Source organism: Bidens hawaiensis, unplaced genomic scaffold, assembly GCF_021521415.1.
Source record: "Bidens hawaiensis isolate Kalapana, Puna unplaced genomic scaffold, B.hawaiensis_p1.1 tig00011475_1, whole genome shotgun sequence".
Lineage (NCBI taxonomy): Eukaryota > Viridiplantae > Streptophyta > Magnoliopsida > Asterales > Asteraceae > Bidens > Bidens hawaiensis.
Window position 1 is genome coordinate 778553 of NW_027491898.1, and position 19863 is coordinate 798415.

Below are 19863 nucleotides of genomic sequence, written 5' to 3' on the forward strand. Positions count from 1 at the left end.
TGATTTACTGTTGTTGATTTTGTTATTATGCCAATGCATGTGTTGAACAAAACAAGAAAATTCATTTTAAACTCTTCATTATTCCCATTATGTGTTTTCATTCTATCCAACACATTTGAATAGTTATTCTTGAATAGTCAAACTGATTTTTGAACATATTTGTAGCAACATTTAACCCCGGTCTTGGTCTGTTCTTTTCTACAACTATGCTTCCACCCACTAGTATTCCGAAAACATCATAAACTACTTGTGGTGTTATCTTAACAATATGGTTCCCCATGTTTAATTCAATAAGCTCATGATCATAGTTCTTAACCAACCAATACCCCAAACGAGTTGGAATGGTGCTAATACTCATTGTTAACAATGATCCGAATCCCATTTCTTCTATCCATTTTATTTCCTTCTCGTTCATGACTTTGATTGCTTCTAAGATATTAGTGGGTGCACACCTCATCCAAAGTTTTGTATCCTTATACTCTTGAAATGGTTTTCTGATACATATTGTAGTAGGGTTTGATTTTTTGTCCCTTTTATTCAGTGTTTCAAAGTCTAAATCAGAATTTTCTAATTCAATTTGGATTTCTTTTTGTTTCTAATTAGCAGGTTGTTTGTTTTCCACTTTTTTCTTTTTAAACTTCAATGTCTTGAGTGGTGTTTCAAAGTCTGAACTTGAGTTTCTTTCTTCACCTTGTTTTCTTTTACGTTTCTTTTCCGCATGTTTAACCTCTTTAACTTTAATTTTATTTTTTTTTTTGTTTATGCTGGTCAATATATTTTTCCTTTTAGAACTCTTTGTTTCATCAGTTGTTTTACTTGTTGTATATTCGGTCCTTTTTTTTTTCTCAACGTCTATACAAACATATTACAACAACTTATAAGCATCAAACTAACATAAAGAATCAGCTTTTGCAAACAAGTCAAAATTACCCATATCCTCTAATATGATAGTCAAAACTAGAAATCTACCTTAACATGATCATGTCAAACAAACAAAAAATAAAAGCAACTTCTGCTAACAATCCTCAACTAATACGTTCTTTTAACAACAAATATACATATATGCTCAATTTCTCTATCCTAATACGTTCTAGTCAAGCAAACAAAAAATAAAAGCAGCTTATGCTAACGATCCTCAACTAATGCATTCTTTTAACAACAAAACTACATATATCTTCTTTTACATTCCAGTCTTCATAAACTCTATCCTAAAATGTACAGGTCAAACAAACAAAAAATAAAAGCAGATTATGCTAAAAATCCTCAACTAATACATTCTATTAACATCAAAACTACATATACGTTTAATTTCTCTATCCTAATAAGTTTTGTTCAAACAAACAAAAAATAAAAGCAGCTTCTGGTAACAATCCTCAAACAAATGCGTTCTGTTAACAACAAAGCTACATCAATTTTTTATTACTTTCCAGTCATCACCAAACATCTACCTTAAAACGTTCAGGTCAAACAAACAAAAACCAATCGGCTTCTACTAGCACTGTCGAGTCAAAATTACACATATCTCCTAATACGTTCAAGTCACAACACACATTTATCCTAATACGTTTAGGTCAACATACACATCTACCTAATACGTCCTGTTAGAAGCATCAAACATAAAAAAACAATCATGGAGTCAGATCAACATATCAAATTTTCTCTAATATGTTTAGTTACAAGCTCCATACACATACTAACAAGTTTATTTAAAAAATTCAATAATTACCTGATTTTTTGTTTTGTTTTGTTTTGTGTTCTGTCGTGGTTCTCTTTAGACCTTCGTTCTATATTAATCTTCATAATCAGCTTGTTTGAAGTAGGTTTTGAGTATGACTTTACATTGAACTCCATTTGTAAGCAATTGTGTTTTTGATTGTCGAATGAATGCAGTTTTTGGATTTTGGGAAGATGACTTAGTGGGGGAAGTTTAATTGAAGAATGGGTTTGGGTGAAGTTTAATTGAAGAATCTTATTTTAAATCGATGACGAAAATATCCTTTTGATAACCGATGTACTAGCAATTCCCGTTTAATTACAAATATACCATCGCATAATGATATGACGTTCTACAACCTCGCGCACCTAATGTACGATAGTCTATTAATGTACGTTAACCACCTCCTATGTGTGTGTGTCTGTGTGTGTACATATAGGGTTAGTTATTGTACGATAATTGCTTATTGTACATTAAGTATGCGAATTACACTCAAGGTATTTACAAATTATGCTCAAATACATAATTACGTACGAAAAAGTTTTTCATTGACAACAAGTGAAAAACTGATCGATTAACGATCCAGATCTGTTTGTTTAGATGAATTAATGATTAATTAACTTAGATGTGAAGCCCATTTAAACTATGTTATTTGATTAAATCCAATTAAAAAAATCATATTATTATTCATTATCCAACAATTTATTATGTTTAGTGTTTCCATCAATTTAGTCGCTATAAATCATTGAAATTTGATTTGATTCTATCATCACACTCAATTAAATTGTAGAAAAGAAACAAAAAAACCCATTTCGTCGTTCTCCAAATCTCTTATTCAATATTGTAATTATATAATATTTTTATGTTACTGTAATATACGAAAATTCGAAAACCTAAAAAAATTAAATATATAATTAATATGTCTGATATTCATGAATGGATAATAAGTATAACTGATCGAATTAAAATTTCGACTAACAAAATGTAATAAAATAATAAAATTATACATGTTGAACTGATATGTTTATTATTATAAAAGTTAACATCTTGTTAAACTGATAAAACGTTAATGACAAGTAATCGAACAGTTAGTGAACTCATCTCTTGTTTAAAAGTTGGAATCAACTAAAATGAATAACCAAACTAGGTGTAAACTTATTGAAGTTGGAGGGTGTTTTATGCCAAATCTTCAAAGTTGATATTTTGGTAACTTTCTCGACGTGAGTTGCCATATTTTCCGGCGAATAATCCTTGAATCAATCGTTGCCTCATTTAAATACACTTAAGCAATACATTCAACGAACAAGAACCCTAAAACGCGTTTCTTTCCATTGTATTCACCCAGCCGCCGCCGCCCTATAGTAACCGAAAATCGCAACGCCGTCACCGTTGAACACCACATCCTGCACCACCACCGCCCTGTTACCGCCCCTCCTCGCCGTCGCCCTCTGTGTTTCCGTAGTAAACCGAGGCTTCAACTATCGCCCCTGTTGCCACCGCCACCCTGTCAATCGCCGGAAACGCGCCGCCACCACCTGACGGACGTATCACCCGCCATCGTCACGCCATTCTCGTACGTGTTGTCCACTCCGACGTGCTTCGGTTCTGCTCGTTGGAAGTCCAAACAAAGTTCATCTCGGTTCAAGGTAACGGTTTTAAGTTCAATATTCGTTGGAACCTTGCTTTGCAACCTATGATTGTTATTTTTTTTAACCAAAAAATTTATATGGGTGGACTATCCAGGTCTGACCCAGATCCGGTCCATGTGTTCTGGTGTTGGACAGCCACATTAGTCTGATTTGAATGAACTTTTGGGGTGTATACATATGAATGAGGCATCACAGCTTACTCTTAAAATAGTTTTAATATGTAACTACTTATATTATGTTAAAGTATATCAAAGTTATGACAATTGGTTTCAATCAACTAAATTTGAAGATTTGATAAAAATTGAGATGTGACGTTTAATATGAATACATAAATTAACAATAATTTGAATTAATATGTGATTATTAACGAGGATTATAAATTTACAAACAGTGAACTTATTTTCAAATCTTGAAAACTAGAGAATATATGTAAATACCATAATATAATTTGTGTTACAATAATATTATAGGTCTCCGTGACGTTTAATTCAAGCTTACGGTTACCGCTTTTTCGCTTGTAAGGTACGGATTCTGTGGTATTTAAATTATAGCATAAATATTGTTAATTTTCATCGATCTCATAGTGTATGGGTTTCGTGGCCTTACACTGGTAGCGTCATATTATGTCCGTGTTTCGTAATATATCGTTTCTTGAGTTGTTAGTCGTATCATAGTTTTTGATCAATTGTTAGATTGTATGTTAAATTGATAACTGAAATGCATGCAATAGAATATATTTTATTGCGATCATTATTGCATGTTTCAAATAGACCATTGTACATTGACTTACTGTTATTGAGACATATTATATTGATATTGGCCATTGTTAGTGTCTTTTATTTGACCTCAATACCCGAGCATTTATCCACCTATGAGGACATAGGGCGTCAATCGAGGCACCTTTGCCATGCTCTATCTGTGGCGGAGCGATTAGTCCATAGCGTCTCTATTTTACTGTGTGATGAGAGCACTTACTGATTACGAAGAGACGTATGGATCGATCCTAGGTAAGTTGTTACTGGAGTGAGATGTTAGATGTGTGTGCCCACATTCCTATCTCACTTAATTATTGGTGCATTAGTCTGTAACTAATGTACATAGTGCACCGTTACCGCTACTGTTATTGTTACTGGCTCACATGGGTATTTCCATAAATAGATTGTTATTGTACTGACTCATAACTGATTGTTCAGCGTATTGTTACTGTTACCGACTTGCATACTTTATTGGTTTCTCTTTTGATCGTTCATCGCTTCGTATTTTTCTTCATCGTTATTGTTATTGCTATTGTTTCCTCCGTTATTGGGCAATTTTTGGCTCAGCCGTGTTTCTTTGCTTTGTGTTTTCTTGTATTTGTTACATGTACTCAAAGGAATCAGATGAATGTGTGATAAGACAGTAAAAGTAAAAGGCTAGAAGTAGGAAATCGAGAAACTTAATAAAATTTCTTTTGAGTAAAACAACTTTATTTGTGTCGTTTTGTCGAGAACTTTTAATTTAATGTTTTTGGACCATTGTGCGATTTTAAAAATTAGGGTTAAGACTTTAATGAAAACGTTTTTAATGTTTATAATAACCGTATCGAGTGACACGTCAGCCCTAACCGAACCGGGGTGTTATAGTTACTTTCTTCATTTGAAATAGGCAATTGTAAATGGAAATCACTTGATGGTAGAAAGTAGTGACCGAATAACCAAAGGGGAGCTGCATCAGTATACTAATAAATTAATAATCACGAAATTGCTAGATCTGAGGGGAAACAAAGAATGAAATTGAATAAATTAGTTTCTCAATTAGATTTAATCAAAATTAACTAGAGGTTCACATCTAAACTAGAGGTGCAATAGCCCTGTATTCATTTTCTTGGATGCCGTTTTTTAATAAAATTACATCATAAAAACAATCTTTTTTTATCTTTAAAACGAGTATAGTATTGATAAAAAAAACAGTTTATTGTGTTTTAGCATGGTAACTTTGAGGTGGAAAAACACATACATGTTTAGCACGATTGTGTTTTACATGTGGTCTGAAATCATTTCAAACCTCCAAAGATGGTTAGATTTGGTATCAACCAATGGTTTCAGATCCGGACCGGACATTGACCCGGACGTCTTATCGGGTCACGGGTCGGACCGACCCGGGAGGTCGGACCGGATATTGACCCGGATGACGTCATATATAATATAAATAAATAATTATATGTAGTATTTAATATGTTGAAAAGTAATAAAAGTTTAGATTTTATGTTAAATATTGTTTTTTATTGAACGGCATATATGTTAAATATGTAACAATTAAATAGTCCATTTAATATAAATAGTAGTCCTTTAATATAAATAGTAGTCCTGAAGTTACCATCAATTTTATGTTCTAACTTCTAAAATCCATACACCATGCTGAACGTCTTGAAGAGTTGTCAACTAATTGGGCAGGCCCTACTCATACACTATTTAGGCTTTATTGAAAAGCCCAACTTCACTAAGTAAAATATGTATTACCCTTTGCTTAGTAACCCTACCCCATCCATGTATTCTTCTTTCTTTACATCAGCTGCACCAGCCCCACCCCAACTTGCAGCCTCCATGTCTATCTATTGCGGCCGCCACCGATTGCCAAACTTGTTTTCCCCATCAAGTTCTTAATTCTTATAAACCTTCTTTTCTTCTGTATACGTGCGTACATCAACACAGAAACTTGGTAGGCCAGTGATTTCGAATAATCTAGTGTTAAATTTTACTTGGATTTTGGTTATTCTTTTGATTAAGTTTAAAAAAATAGAAAAAAAAAGGTTTTACCGGTTCACCCGCTGGGTCATCGGGTCCGGGCCGACCGCCACCCGCAAAGTCCGGCCGGCTTTTTAAAAACTGTCCAAATACCCTGACCCGGCCCGGTATAGGATCCGGGTCCCGGTCAGACCGGTCCGACCGGCCGGGCCGGACCGGGTTTCAAAACACTGGTATCAACAACTCGTTACGACACATTTAGACTCTAATTAACTCAATGAAATCAAATTAAACTCTCTGTTTCACAGCATGTTGAGCCTTGTTGAGTCGGCTCGTCGGAAATCAGATGTGTTGCTGAAGTGGCCGATATCGTATTTGGTTGGCAGGGGACGCTTGGGTCTTAAAATTGTTGTTCAAAGTCGATTGAGTGGTCAAAATCGAAGGTTGTGGAGAGGCGAGAGGTTGATTACCGGTCGTTGTCTAAGAATTTACATTTTTTAATGAACATAAAAAAGCGGTCTATTAGTCTTTGAGATGCAAGCCTAAAACAGTTAAAACAAACTATATGAGATTAATTTTTGTATTTTAAGACTTTTAATTTAAAATGAAATTTCTTGGATCCAAACATGAAAGTTTTAAAAAGGATCTAAGTACTTTCTCGGAAAAGGTCGCGAATTAAAAAAAACAAACAAACAAACGTGCATGACACACAAGGGCTCAAATGAGGACATATCTTACGCTTTATCCGTACGTAAGCTTCTTGAACGTAAGCTCTTACTCTTTTCCATAACTTTTCATCGATCAGAAATTTTTATTCAACCCGGACATACTATAAATACATGTTATACGCAGCAGCTAATATTAATTAACCAGTTTATAATTTCATCTCTTCAATCTCAAAGTTCACTTTTACGTAAAAACTTAATTTTCAGGGTTTCATTAATCATATCAATGGCGCCTATGGTAACCGAGACTGCTTTAGAGCTCGTATTTAACGAGTTACATAAAGCGGTTGTAGAGCAAAGTATGCAAAGTGGCCGAATCAAAACACTACTCGCGTGCCTCCAAAATACCTTAAAAAATATAGAACCAATTTTTTTTGATAGCCGAAGATTGAGCAAAGTGTTGGATCGTCCTGAGAAACAGATCACGATGTTCATCTCTCACCTGGAGAAAGGAAAAGCGCTCGTTTTCAAGTGCTCAACGATCAAATGTTGGAATGTTTACGAAATATTTATTCATTCATATAAGTTGAATCGACTTAACAATGAGCTCTTGAGGTTCTTCTCAATAGAAATCCAGGAGAATATGATGAGCACTAGCATGAGGAGTTTGATTGGGATCTATGATTTATCACACAAAATGAATCAAGTACTTTCAGCTGTTACTACTCATGCACGTGCTAATCCTAGTTTGTGCACTGTTCCACGGCTTCCACAACATATTGTTGGGTTCAATTCGCATCTTGTAGAGTTGAGGCGTAGGCTGCTCAATTATGACACCCAAGTGTTGGTGGTTTCTGGTCCTGGAGGTTGTGGAAAGACTACTTTAGCCAAGATGCTTTGCCATGACTATGAAATAAAAGGTACCAAAATATGTTTGATCCGTTGTTTATTTCTGCGTGGCGCTATATTCAGCTATAACGTACATGTGGGTATTGAATGTAGATAGTCGCAGCGAATCAAATAGTTTAAGGGTACATTTTGAAGTATAGTATGTCGTAAAACAATAATAGGGTTTGCAACAATCTGGTTTGAGGATAACACAAAGAATATATAAAGTAAATTAACTTTATATACAACAATGGATCAACAGATCTTGGCGCAAATGCAATACATTATTTATCTATCTAATATATATATATATATATATAGGGAGAGGATCAAGAGAAACCCACCTTTAGAGAGAAAACTAAAAAACTTTTAAAAAATTATTTTTAATTAAAAATAAAAAAGTATTTTCAAAATTCTGTTTTAGCCATTATTCTTATATTTCACTCGAAAAATATAAAAAAATAAAAAATAATAAAAAAAACCCGCTTTAATACACATACGTATTACTGTGCGATACCGTTGTATTACACATGTGTATTACTATGTATTTTTGAGTTTAATAGTGTTTTATTGCATATATTCAATATTTGTGTATTTTATATGTGTAGTAGTGTGTATTATATGGAAAAAAAATAATAATAAAATAAAAGTCGATTTGGTGCACATGTGCGTTAATGTTGTATTACACATACGCACTAATGTGTATTCGATGTGTGTATTAGTCTTATATTGTATATATACAATAGTGTGTATAAAATATGTGCAATAGTGTTGTATTCTATGCAATACAAACACTTTTGCATATATGCAATGCACACTATACCGACGAGGTTACCGAAAAGTTTTTTTTTTTTTTTTTTGAACCAATAACAACATATAAGAATAATGGGAAAAAGAAACTTCAAAAATTTTTTTTTTAAGTTAAAAATTGTTTTTTAGAAGTTTTTAGGAGTTTTTAAGTTTTCTCTTTAAGAGGATTTTTCACTAGAACCTACCCCTTATATATATATATATATATGCTAAGTATAAAATGAAAACCCACTTGAGTTATGAAAACCCTATGTAACATCTTTTTTTTTACATGTAATATATGTTGTACCATTTAATACAAAATATCGAAAAATCAAAAAAAAAATGTTTTGCTATTTTTTAACATTTTTTACTAATTTTTATATATCTATTCAAGAGAAAGAAAAAGTTATATTTATATTTACATTTTTTATTCACTTTAATTGCGGACCACAAGATTTAAAAATTAATTAAAAACATGTGATTGAGAATGAGTTTTTAGAGTTTTCACAACTCAAGTGGGTTTTCATTTTATACTTAGCCTATATATATATATATATATATAGGATCAGGATCATGTGAGAACTTTTTGGGAATTGAGAACTATGAGAACCATTTTGGACAAAAAAAACCCAAAAATAAAAAAAATCAAAAAACAAAAAAAAAACACAAAAATAAAAACCCAAAAATGAAAGTATACATATGTGTATAGGTATAATACGAATTAAAAAGAGAAAAAAAATTCTGTTTTTTTTAATGAAACCGGAATGAAATATAAGAATTTTGGTTTTTTTACTTTTTTAAAATTTCCTGTTTTGTTTGTTTTATAATTTTTTTAATATTTTTTAGAGGGTTTTTTTAGTGGTCCAAAATGGTTCTCAAAGTTCTCAATTTGCCAATGGTTCTCTTAGGATCCTTACCCTATATATATATATATATATATATATATATATATATATATTAGATAGATAAACAATGGATCAACAGATCTTGGAACAACTTTTTTTTAGAACGGCGACTTTCTTTTTATTTAGGCTACCGCACCCTCTAAATTTGGAGAGCCCCGATGCCCCACTCTGACCAGAGTATGTTGTCTTAACCGGGCCCACGCTGGCTTCAAAGTTTGGCTTGGGCGTTCCCCTGAGAAACCATACTGCCGACTGCCACTTGACATCCGTTGTGCCACCACAAGAGCAGAACTCTCTGGCGTAACACACGGTGGGACGAAAACTCGGTTGGGCTCAGGATTCAAACTGACAACCTTTGCACAAGACCTAGTTCAAATCCTTTATTACCAATATCCACCCAAATATGACACAAGTAGGATTCGAACTGTCGTATCCTTTGGCACCATTTAGGACAGTTATGATTGCAGCCAAATTAATGATATATATATATATACTAGTTTTTAAACCCGTGTATTACACGTGATTTATCAAACGATAAAAAGAAAAAAAGTCTTTTATTTCAATTGTGATTCTCAAAATACTTATCAATTAATTTAATGTAGACTTAAAGGAAAAACAAATGGGTTAACAAAAATTACTAAAATAGCATGGTTTTGGAAATGTCCGGAAATTTAAAAAATGTGCTAAAGTTGCGTAGTTGGTCAAACTTCAGGTATGAAAATGACACTAAGTTATAAAATTCACACTATGTTATAACCCGCTTGATAAAATGATTTTGACCCGTGACCCATGGATAGCTAGAATGAATGAGATGAGAGATTAGAAATTAGGAGAAATGTAGGCTTGACACATAAGCTTCCACATTTTATTTTATTAGAGCATCTCCAGTGCAGTACATCAGTTTTTGTTTCAAACCGCCAACTCAGTATGCCACATCAGATTTTAAACCAACCTAAAAAAACTTTTATTTCTTCTCCAGTGGTTATTACATAGTTTGTATTTCAAACCGCCAACTTATCACCTACTTTTCCCTTTATTTAATCTAAATCAATTTATATCTTTTATAATTAAATATTAATATTTCGTATATATCTTTTAATATTTATATCTTTTATATTAAAACAATTACTAGAAAAAACAACACTTTAAAATTAAACTTAAAACATACAACATTTTTTAAAAAAACACACCTAAAAAACATACTTGAACCTAAATAATAATTAAACTAGGCTATGACGTTTTCTTATCGTCTCACATAAAGGAGAAGAATGCATTATTTCTTCGTCGCTCGAGCTCATTGTTTGTGTAAAGGAATCTTAAACTAGTAAAGAGAAATTGGAGGCAGAGATTATTTGTTTGTGTGATATATGTGAATGAAGGTGTGTATAAAAAGAGCTAGTGATATAAATATTACATGCATATAAATAATAAATAAAAAATATGTGTGTGATTTATGTGAATTTAATCCAACGGATGTTTGCATAACTATTGCATACATATATATATATATGGTTGTAAATATGGTTGTTGAGGTTGTTGGTCACTTGGGCACACATTCAAAGCAATACGCCAGTCCTTGTTTTCAAATCATGTTCTAGCTTACAATTAACTCCAATTTTTTAAATCAATGGTTTGTAATTCAAAGCTCCTTCATGTGGGATTCCAATACACCCATTGGAGATGCCCTTGGTATTGTAAGATAAGATGCCCAATCTTAATAAACGTAATAATAATTCAAATATATATGTTTTAAGTATGATACATATAACAGAAATAATAATGATAAATTTGATTTAGTTTATATCTTCAACATTGAATTACATTCTTTAACGAGATTAAGTTCTTACTATACTCTATTTATATTTTGACAGACATGTTTGGTGAAAATATCGTTTATGTTACGGTCTCTAGACAATCCAGTCTTAAGATCATCATCCAAAAAATATTTGAACATCATGGCGAAAATCATTGTGAGTTTCATACCGATGAAGAAGCCAGGAATCAACTTGATAACCTTATAAAGCGAATGGGATCACAAAAAATGTTATTGGTCCTTGATGATGTGTGGTCGGAACTTGAGTTCGTTATTCAGGATCTTATGTTCCAGACACCTGGATACAAAGTTTTGGTCACATCAAGATTCATGTTTCCAAGGTTTAATTCTACATATGAGTTGGGTTTGTTGAACGATGAAGATGCACGAACTCTTCTTTGCCACTATGCATTTCCAAGTGACGGGATTCCCATTAATGTGACGGATGATCTTGTGAATAAGGTAGAGATTAAAAAATAAAAAAGAGAGCATCTTGAATTCTTATATTTGTATGATATTTATGTATATCATAATATCAATTTGTAACTTTGATTGTGCTTCCGGGTGTAGATTGTTAAATTCTGTAAGGGACTTCCATTGGCCCTTGCGGTAGTAGGTGCTTCGCTATGCGGACAACCTATGCTCAAATGGAAAACAACTCTCAATAAATGGTTAGAAAGTCAATCTATTCTGCAATCAAATAGCAACATTCTTCATAGTCTGAAGTCAAGTGTTGATGCACTGGATGAGTTGCCTATTGTTAAAGAATGTTTCTTGGATTTGGGATCCTTTCCTGAAGATGAGCGGATTTCAGCCATGCTTCTTAAGGATATGTGGGTGGAACTGTACAATCTTGACGACGAGGGAATGTATACATGTGAAACTCTTCTTGAACTCTCACTAAGAAATCTCATTAATCTTGTTTCAATAAGGTAAATGATTTCTTGCATTATATTAGATGTCATTTGTCCCTTGTTAAACCAATATTCATATTATTTTACAGGAAAGATGCTAGTGAACTCAACGGCTATTGTAATGAGCTTTATGTTACACAACATGATTTGCTAAGAGAATTAGCAATCTACCTGAGCACTCAAGAACCTGTTTCAGAAAGAAAACGGTTGTTCATAGAAATTCATAGGAATGAGTTTCCCACATGGTGGATTGCACAAATAGAACAACCTATCAACACTCGTATCTTATCTATTTCAACAGGTTTCATATCTCTCTTAACCTTTCGTCACACCCCACTTTTTCGGTCTAAAGTGACTAATTGATACGAACTTAGCTCCGGAAAAAATGGCATAACTTATGGGTTGTTCCTCTGCTTCCAAGGAGTTTAATGTGAAGTTTCTAATAAACTATTAAAAGAAAAACTTTAGGAACCAAATTTCTCCAATCGCGCCTATTCTACGCTTCTTTCTATTTTCTATAATTTCCTACTAATCACCTATTGTGCATGTTTAATTAAAAACACATGTCATCTTTAGATGGTGAATTGATAAACAAACAATGTGATCAAAACACATTTTTAACATTTTTTGAAATGCAAATAAGTCATGCATATATAAATCATTATAATTTCTATCTTAGCTTTTCATACACATATACTTATTCAACTTTCAATATACTCATGATCATGTACCTTACTGAAGTTCAGCGTCGACCTGCGCATTTAACAACTAACGTTTATTCTTATCACAAGGCCATAGGATGCAAGATACTTTGTTTTAGTGATAGTAGTACGTTATGTTATATAACACCCCTTGAGTTGGTGCTCACATAAATAAAATGTCGCCCAGAATTGATACTTGAATAAGAACAAATAAACAATAAGGTTTTCTTGATTACAAAGTACTTGGGATTAACCCAAAATTGTTTACATGATCAGATTTTATAGCCCCCGGCCGGAATCTCTAATCGACACGATGATTAGGCAGATCATCTCAACCATTTGGTAATACATATATATTACATTACTTGGTAGGCTACCAAGTTTATAATTTGACTCTTAGACCCCTAGACTTAATAATTACATGCATGCATAAAGGGACACTAAACATGAGTACTACTATATAATTACACAAATGACATAGACTACTTGTGATCCATCATGATTATATTCAACATACATGATTTCTTCTAATTAACCATCATTTATCTTACATATCATATAATGATATAAACAAACGGGTTCTAGTGTTTTGATGGCGAAACACACCCACTATGAACATGATTAAAGGATTTCTTGTGATAGAATCCTTGTTCTTCTCCGATTCAACTAAAGCAACTCAAGATCTTACTGTTTTTGTAATAAAAACACTAATCAGCAATTTACCGTCATGAACACTAAAGTAACCACTCTCAACTCTTTTAATGATCCCTGGAAGATATATAACATCTCAGAAAGTTTAGGATGTTTTTTAAATGCCTGAATAGCCAGCACAAGTGTGTTCATAGTATTAAAACATGCATGTTGCCATTAGTGTAAAGTGTGTAAACAATGCTACAAACGTGGCTGGCCTGTTGTTGTACCATGGGACCACACTCATACAGCCCATACGATACATCGGTCATATGATGTCATACGGCTCGTATGCTAGCCTGTATAATTGGGTATTACTCCTTTAATGCTTGAAAAAACAAGTAGAAATTTAATTGTAATATTAATCTGCAGATGAAGCGTTCGGCTCAAATTGGTATGATCTACAAGCACCTAAAGTTGAAGTACTTACATTAAATATAAGGAGTAAAAAATACACACTAGCCGAGTTCATTAGAAGAATGGTCCAATTGACGGTTTTAAGTATTACATGCTACAATGACTATCCTTCTCAGCTACACAATCTTTCGTTGATCAAGTGTCTATCCAACCTAAGAACAATCAGATTCGAACACGTTTTGGTTTCCTCTCTTTATCCAATCTTTGCATTGAGGAATTTAAGGAAACTTTCGTTTGTTATGTGTGAAATCGGCAATGCTTTGATGAGTTCTACAACTGAGGCGCCATACATACAATCAAATATCACCGATCTTGAAATTGATTTGTGTTATGATCTGACAGAACTACCATCAGAACTATGTAATCTTGTTCATCTACAGAAGCTCAGCATCACCAACTGCCAAGAGCTCGATGTTCTTCCGAAAGGGCTAGGGAGTTTGCTAAATCTTGAAATCTTGAGGCTTCATTGCTGCACAAAGCTGAAAGAATTACCAAAATCTATTGCAAGTTTACGCAATCTGAGGTTCATCGATATATCTGATAGTCTGAGTATAGCTTTACTGCCTGAAGAAATTGGTGAACTAGGTGGATTGAGAGTACTTAAAATGGATGGTTGTAGTGGGTTGCAAGAATTGCCGGTGGCTATTAGCAAATTGTCGCAGTTAGAAGAGGTGATATGTGACGAGGAGACGTCGTATCTGTGGATGGAGTATCAAAGCGATCTTTTTAACTTGAAGATAAATGTTGTTGAAGATGACAGGTTTGAAAGTTTTATGAAAATCGTTCAGTAAGCTCTATTGATCCAGCATTTGCCATTAACTCTATGAAGTATATTGAATAAATTGTTTGTATATTCTGTAATTATATGAAATTATATGTTATATATGTACATGTGGTTATTTATGTTAATATTTGAAGTCATTGTATAAATTATGTTCGTCGTTTTAAGAATATGTATGAAGTTTGTAAACTACTTACTAAGGTTTTTTTGTTTAATTAATACTCATCGTATCGGGGACTGTTGCAAATGAGAAGAAATAGCAGGCCATTTGCTTGCAGCAGCTGCAGCAATGTACAAAGGATAAGTTAGTTTTGTTAGCTATTTTGTTTACTACCATAGTTACAAAAGATCGATCACAGTTTTGGTGGTTCCCTGCGTACATAACAATGGTAATTTTACAAAAGAGTGGTGTCATGTGGTTATCACTTTGCTTTCTTGTTGCTCTCTTCTGCATCTGTTGAGTTAGTAATAAGGTATTTGGTTATTTGTAGTTTAAGTAAAGCTGAAACAGGACTGTACCTATCGGTTTGTGATCATGTGGTCTTTTTGGATGCATTGGTTTTGCAGCAGGTGTTACGGGTGACAGTGCGACATCGTCTTTTTAAACACAGCCGCAACAGGTGTTTGGGATTGAGTTTGAAAAATGTTTATTAGCTTATAAGTTTTTTCAAAAAGCCATTTTGAAAAGGTAGGATTTGGGGCTTTTGGAAAAATGCTTTTTAACATTTTCAAAAAACTAAAATAGGAAAGATTTTTGTGATTGCCAAACACATTTTAAACTATTGGCTTTTTGAAAACACCAATAAGCCAATAAACATTTTTCAAACTCAATCCCAGACGTGCCAAATAAGTACGAAGTCTAATGATCCCCATTTTAAAGAAGTCAAAGTTTGAGTTGAAAGTTTCGGTGGTGTTTGGGATTTCTTATGAAAACTCCTTATAACTTTTCAATAAGTTACAAAAGGATAACTTATTAAATTATCACTCTTACACCAAAAGTAAACTCAAACACCTTATTACTTTTTAATAAGTTAATAAGTTATAAGTAGGCTAAAATAACCAATCCCAATATGGACATTATCTTTACTCATCAAGTTACTTACATTAAGTTGAAAATTATTAGACAGAACCATTTAAATCCAAGGAGTAAAGTATTAAAATCGTCTCTAAGGTTTATTTAATTTTATGCGAATTTTGTTCAAAAGGTTTGTTTTTTGCAATTGAACTATTCAGACTTCCCAATCGTTGTCAATATCGTCCAAATTGCTAACTCTGTTAGTTTTTTTACGTTAACTCAGAGGCAAAATTGTATATATATATATATATATATATATATATATATTTAAAAAAATAATAGAATTCACTAACTAATAGATGGTACTCACCATCTTCCACTTCATCTTTTTCATCCTTACCCTGCCCTACCCACGCCTACCACAACCGTTGTAGAAACCCACCCACCATGACAGACCTTCATCTCCGGCAAACAACATCAAAACTGAGCTACAACATCTCCATAAAACTCATATTTTTTTTGACAGAATAGCAAAAGACGTCCTTTATGTTTGATCGTTTTTCAATGAACGTCCTTTAGTAAAAGAAATGACAGAAAACATCCTTTATGTTTAAAAACTGTAGGTTCCTGGACGGATCGTACACGGGATGTCGCTATCTGCGCAGGTGCGGAATCCCTGCGTAGCTAGATACGAGCGTAGAATACGTATAAATCAAACACACGAGCAATAACCGAAACACGTTATATTGATAACACGAACACGTGACACGAGGTCACTATTACAGACTGACTTGTAAACACGTAACTCGCTAACCCTCGAACTCACGAACTCTTGAACTTATGAACACCTACAAACTGTTACAGCGAACAGTTTATATAAGCACGACAACTTCGCCTCAGGCGAAGTTGTCCTTAACTTCGCTTGTTCAACAAGTTCGCCTGAGCAAACTTGTTGACAACTTCGCTTGTTTGACAAGTTCGCCTAAGCGAACTTGTTGACAACTTCGCACATACAAAAACATAAACATAATCATAAACATAATTACATTACAGACTCGATTACAAATGCTAGACTATGAACTACTGACACACATGTACCAACAGACTCCCCCTTGGCAGTAGCTTCATATCTTGATCTTCAAATCTTGAGTCTTGTAATCTTGCATCTCTACGTGTGCGCTCCCTCTCTAACACACACCGACACCACCTCTTGATATTTCCTAGCTTGATCCTTCCAAGCAGGAATGTAGAAGATCTTCTTCTCGTTGAGCATCTTCAGATCAGCCTGCGATAGATTAACAAGATGCATCGGGTCGTAAACCCTAAGCACTTCTTGTTCATCCACATTTTCCATTACCGCCTCCGCTGTCTCACAGTCCACGAACCACCATTTTAGATCTTTGAGCACGTCCTTGGGCATGAGCTTCATCGGTACTTCTTTAAGGCACCGGATCGGTTTATACTTCATTATCATCCAAGGCTTTCCATCAGCTCTCAGACCTCTATCCTTGTCTTCGACAAGTTTCCCCTTTTGTGGTCTCATCAGCTCAAACTTCTTCTCCTTAATACACTCCTTCCACACGATCTTCCCGATGATTCTAGCCATGTTGTCTTCACTTCGGTTTATCAATCCCAATCTGGCTAAATCTTTTACCTCACATTCAGGCAGTGTGTTTAAAGATCTCAACGTTCTCCTGAAGTACTGAATTCCATCGTATCTTTTGATCACGAAGAGCCGCAGCTGCTCATCATATATCCAGCAGATAATACCTTTCTTTGCTTCTGCGTATCCCTTAATATTGTAACTCTTTTTGAACCTTTTAGGGATCGCCGGCTTCTTCGTCTTTATGAACCAGTGAGCACAACCTTCTTTCCAATTCGGTTGTTCCTCCCATTCAGTATCTTCCTCAACAGTCTTATCACCCATCTCTGGCATCTCAACCTCCGGAATCTCGTGTTCCATGGAGTCATCTACAATTTCCCCTTCCTCTATCACATTCTCAACAGTAATTTGCTCACCGATCTTCTCAATCTCATCAACCGGCAGCACATCTTCTTCCAGCATAAAATCATCATCATCCTCATCCAGCTCTTTTAATGCGTCGATTACGTCTTCGACATCATCATCATCATCAACCGCTACCACCTCGTCACCAGCTGCACTTGTAGACTCCCCCTCAGCTGTGGAAGCCCCAAGAGCCTGAGAGGTTCTTGGTAGCTCACCACCTGCACCTTCCGGTGCATTGGGATCATCGTCTTGATCTTCTCTCCGTTTTGTCCTCAACTCATCTCCCCTACAAGTCTTCTCCCCCTGAGATGCCAAGAACTCTTTGAAGGCATCTATTACTTTCCCGTGCGCAACCAGGAGGGATGCTTGCAGGCGATTGGATTCCACTAGGCTTTGTATGGTCTTTGACTGTTCAGCTACAATCCGCTCTAGCGAAGCAATCCTTTCGGAGTCTGAAGTAGACGTTGGAGTCGGCGGGACATCAGCAGCAGAAGTGACCGCAGGTGGTACACTTGGTAACCCTGCAGTAGTAGTAACTGTGGACTCAACAAATCGTGCAACTACCACCGGTGGAGTAAGCGATTGGGGTGGTAGAGACACAACTGCTGGAGCCGACGTCTCGACGGCAGTAACCTGTGCTGTAGAAGGAATAAGAGACATACCAGACAAGGCAGGTGGAGCAAAACGTACCAGCCTTGAAGATTCTCCAGCTCCCGAACCCATACCTGTCCGTTCTCTTCTTGAACGCCTGAGCACTAGTTGAACTGCTTCTTCTTCATCAACTTCCTCATCATCATCGTCAACAGTTCTCGGCCTCTTTCCAGTCGTTCTCTCCCGAGACACCATTAGTCGTCTCGCTTCAGCAAATGTTTCGTCAAGATCGGAGTCAGCTACCGAAGTAACTGCTCTAGTAACCTCCATGACATGAGAACCTGAGACATCCATATCAAATAATCCATGGCCGCTAAAAGCAGCATCAAGATCTACTTCTTCAGTAGTAGGCACAGCAGGAGATGCAGCAGCTGGCACAGCAGCAGAGGCAACAGTAGATACAACAGGAGCAGCCGATACAGCCTGGGGTGCTGCCGCCTGATGTGGTCTTGGGTCTCTGAACTCGTCCCCACCAGCAGGAACATACTCCGGGTTGACAAGATACCCGAACAGTGGAGTATGCCTGGGACGCAGCTCAGGCTTGCTTCGTGCGCTAGAAGTGCGACACTGAGCAAAGATACGCTTCGTCACACATTCAACGTATCTAATTGGGCGTCTCTGAGGTAGCAACGGAGCCACATGATTGAGAATCATTTGTAAGAACCGAGGATACATAATAAATCGCTCGCGCGCCACAGCCCTCCTCTGACGATCAATCTCGTAAAATATCAGCTGACTAAACGAATATCTTCTGTTGTAAGTCAGGGCAGTCATGGCAGACTGCATCGTCGCGCCCATTCCATCAGTTCCTGCCTTCCTCCCAGACATGCACACGATCAAGACGTGCATTAGGAAGCGCCACTGATCTAGCAAAAATCCTTTTCTCCTCTGCGTGTCCCCCAACGGACCTGAATAACCCATCCTGAGATATGCCCCATCACGAAAAGGAGCGACGAACTCCGTTGGGTCATCCCTAGTTTCTTCTCCAAACTGCAAAGCCAACCGTATATATTCTGAAGAGAACTGCACAACGTGACCATTTACGGTTGCTCGCATCACCGGTGGATCAACCCGGCAATCATACTCTACCGACTGCCAAAAGTCTTCAATGTTAGGTAGTGATATAGGCAGGGTATTCGTGATCGCATGGAAGATCCTTGAGCGCAGGAGAAATGTGATTATCTCCCTGTAGTCCTCCACGCCACTTGCGTCTGGATCTAACATGATGTACTGGTTATGCGCTGGAAAGAACTGTCTTTGATCATTACCGTCATCACCACCAGTACCGCCAACAGCAGCCATATCTGCACTAAACAAACCAAGTTAGATAACTGTTAAGCAACTCACAAGTTTGCGTTATACCATGAGCGAAGTTGTGATTAAAACTGTATAGGCGAAATTAAAGGTGAGGCGAAGTTGGGAACAACTTCGCTTCATCTTTAAGTTCGTCTAATGTAACTGTTAAACAAATTGATTTAGGCGAAGTTGAAGATAACTTCGCCCTATCACAACATCGCCTCAGGCGAAGATAAGTGTT

The 19863-nt window shown here is 35.5% G+C and overlaps 1 protein-coding gene across 1 annotated transcript; it reads left to right on the forward strand.

Annotated features, from left to right (window-relative positions):
* The first annotated feature begins 7037 nt into the window (after positions 1-7037).
* LOC143538149 (putative disease resistance protein At5g66900) lies at positions 7038-14662 on the forward strand. Its single transcript, XM_077031764.1, has 5 exons — positions 7038-7671; positions 11208-11611; positions 11720-12081; positions 12153-12364; positions 13827-14662. The coding sequence occupies exons 1-5, from the start codon at positions 7038-7040 to the stop codon at positions 14660-14662; spliced, it is 2448 nt and encodes an 815-aa protein (XP_076887879.1).
* Positions 14663-19863: the final 5201 nt, after the last annotated feature.

Bases quoted from the DNA above. Each gene is read 5' to 3' on its own strand.
- LOC143538149 (XM_077031764.1), top strand. From the start codon at position 7,038: ATGGCGCCTATGGTAACCGAGACTGCTTTAGAGCTCGTATTTAACGAG. The intron at 7,672-11,207 runs GTACCAAAATAT...ATATTTTGACAG, and splicing joins CCATGACTATGAAATAAAAG to ACATGTTTGGTGAAAATATC. The intron at 12,365-13,826 runs GTTTCATATCTC...ATTAATCTGCAG, and splicing joins TATCTTATCTATTTCAACAG to ATGAAGCGTTCGGCTCAAAT.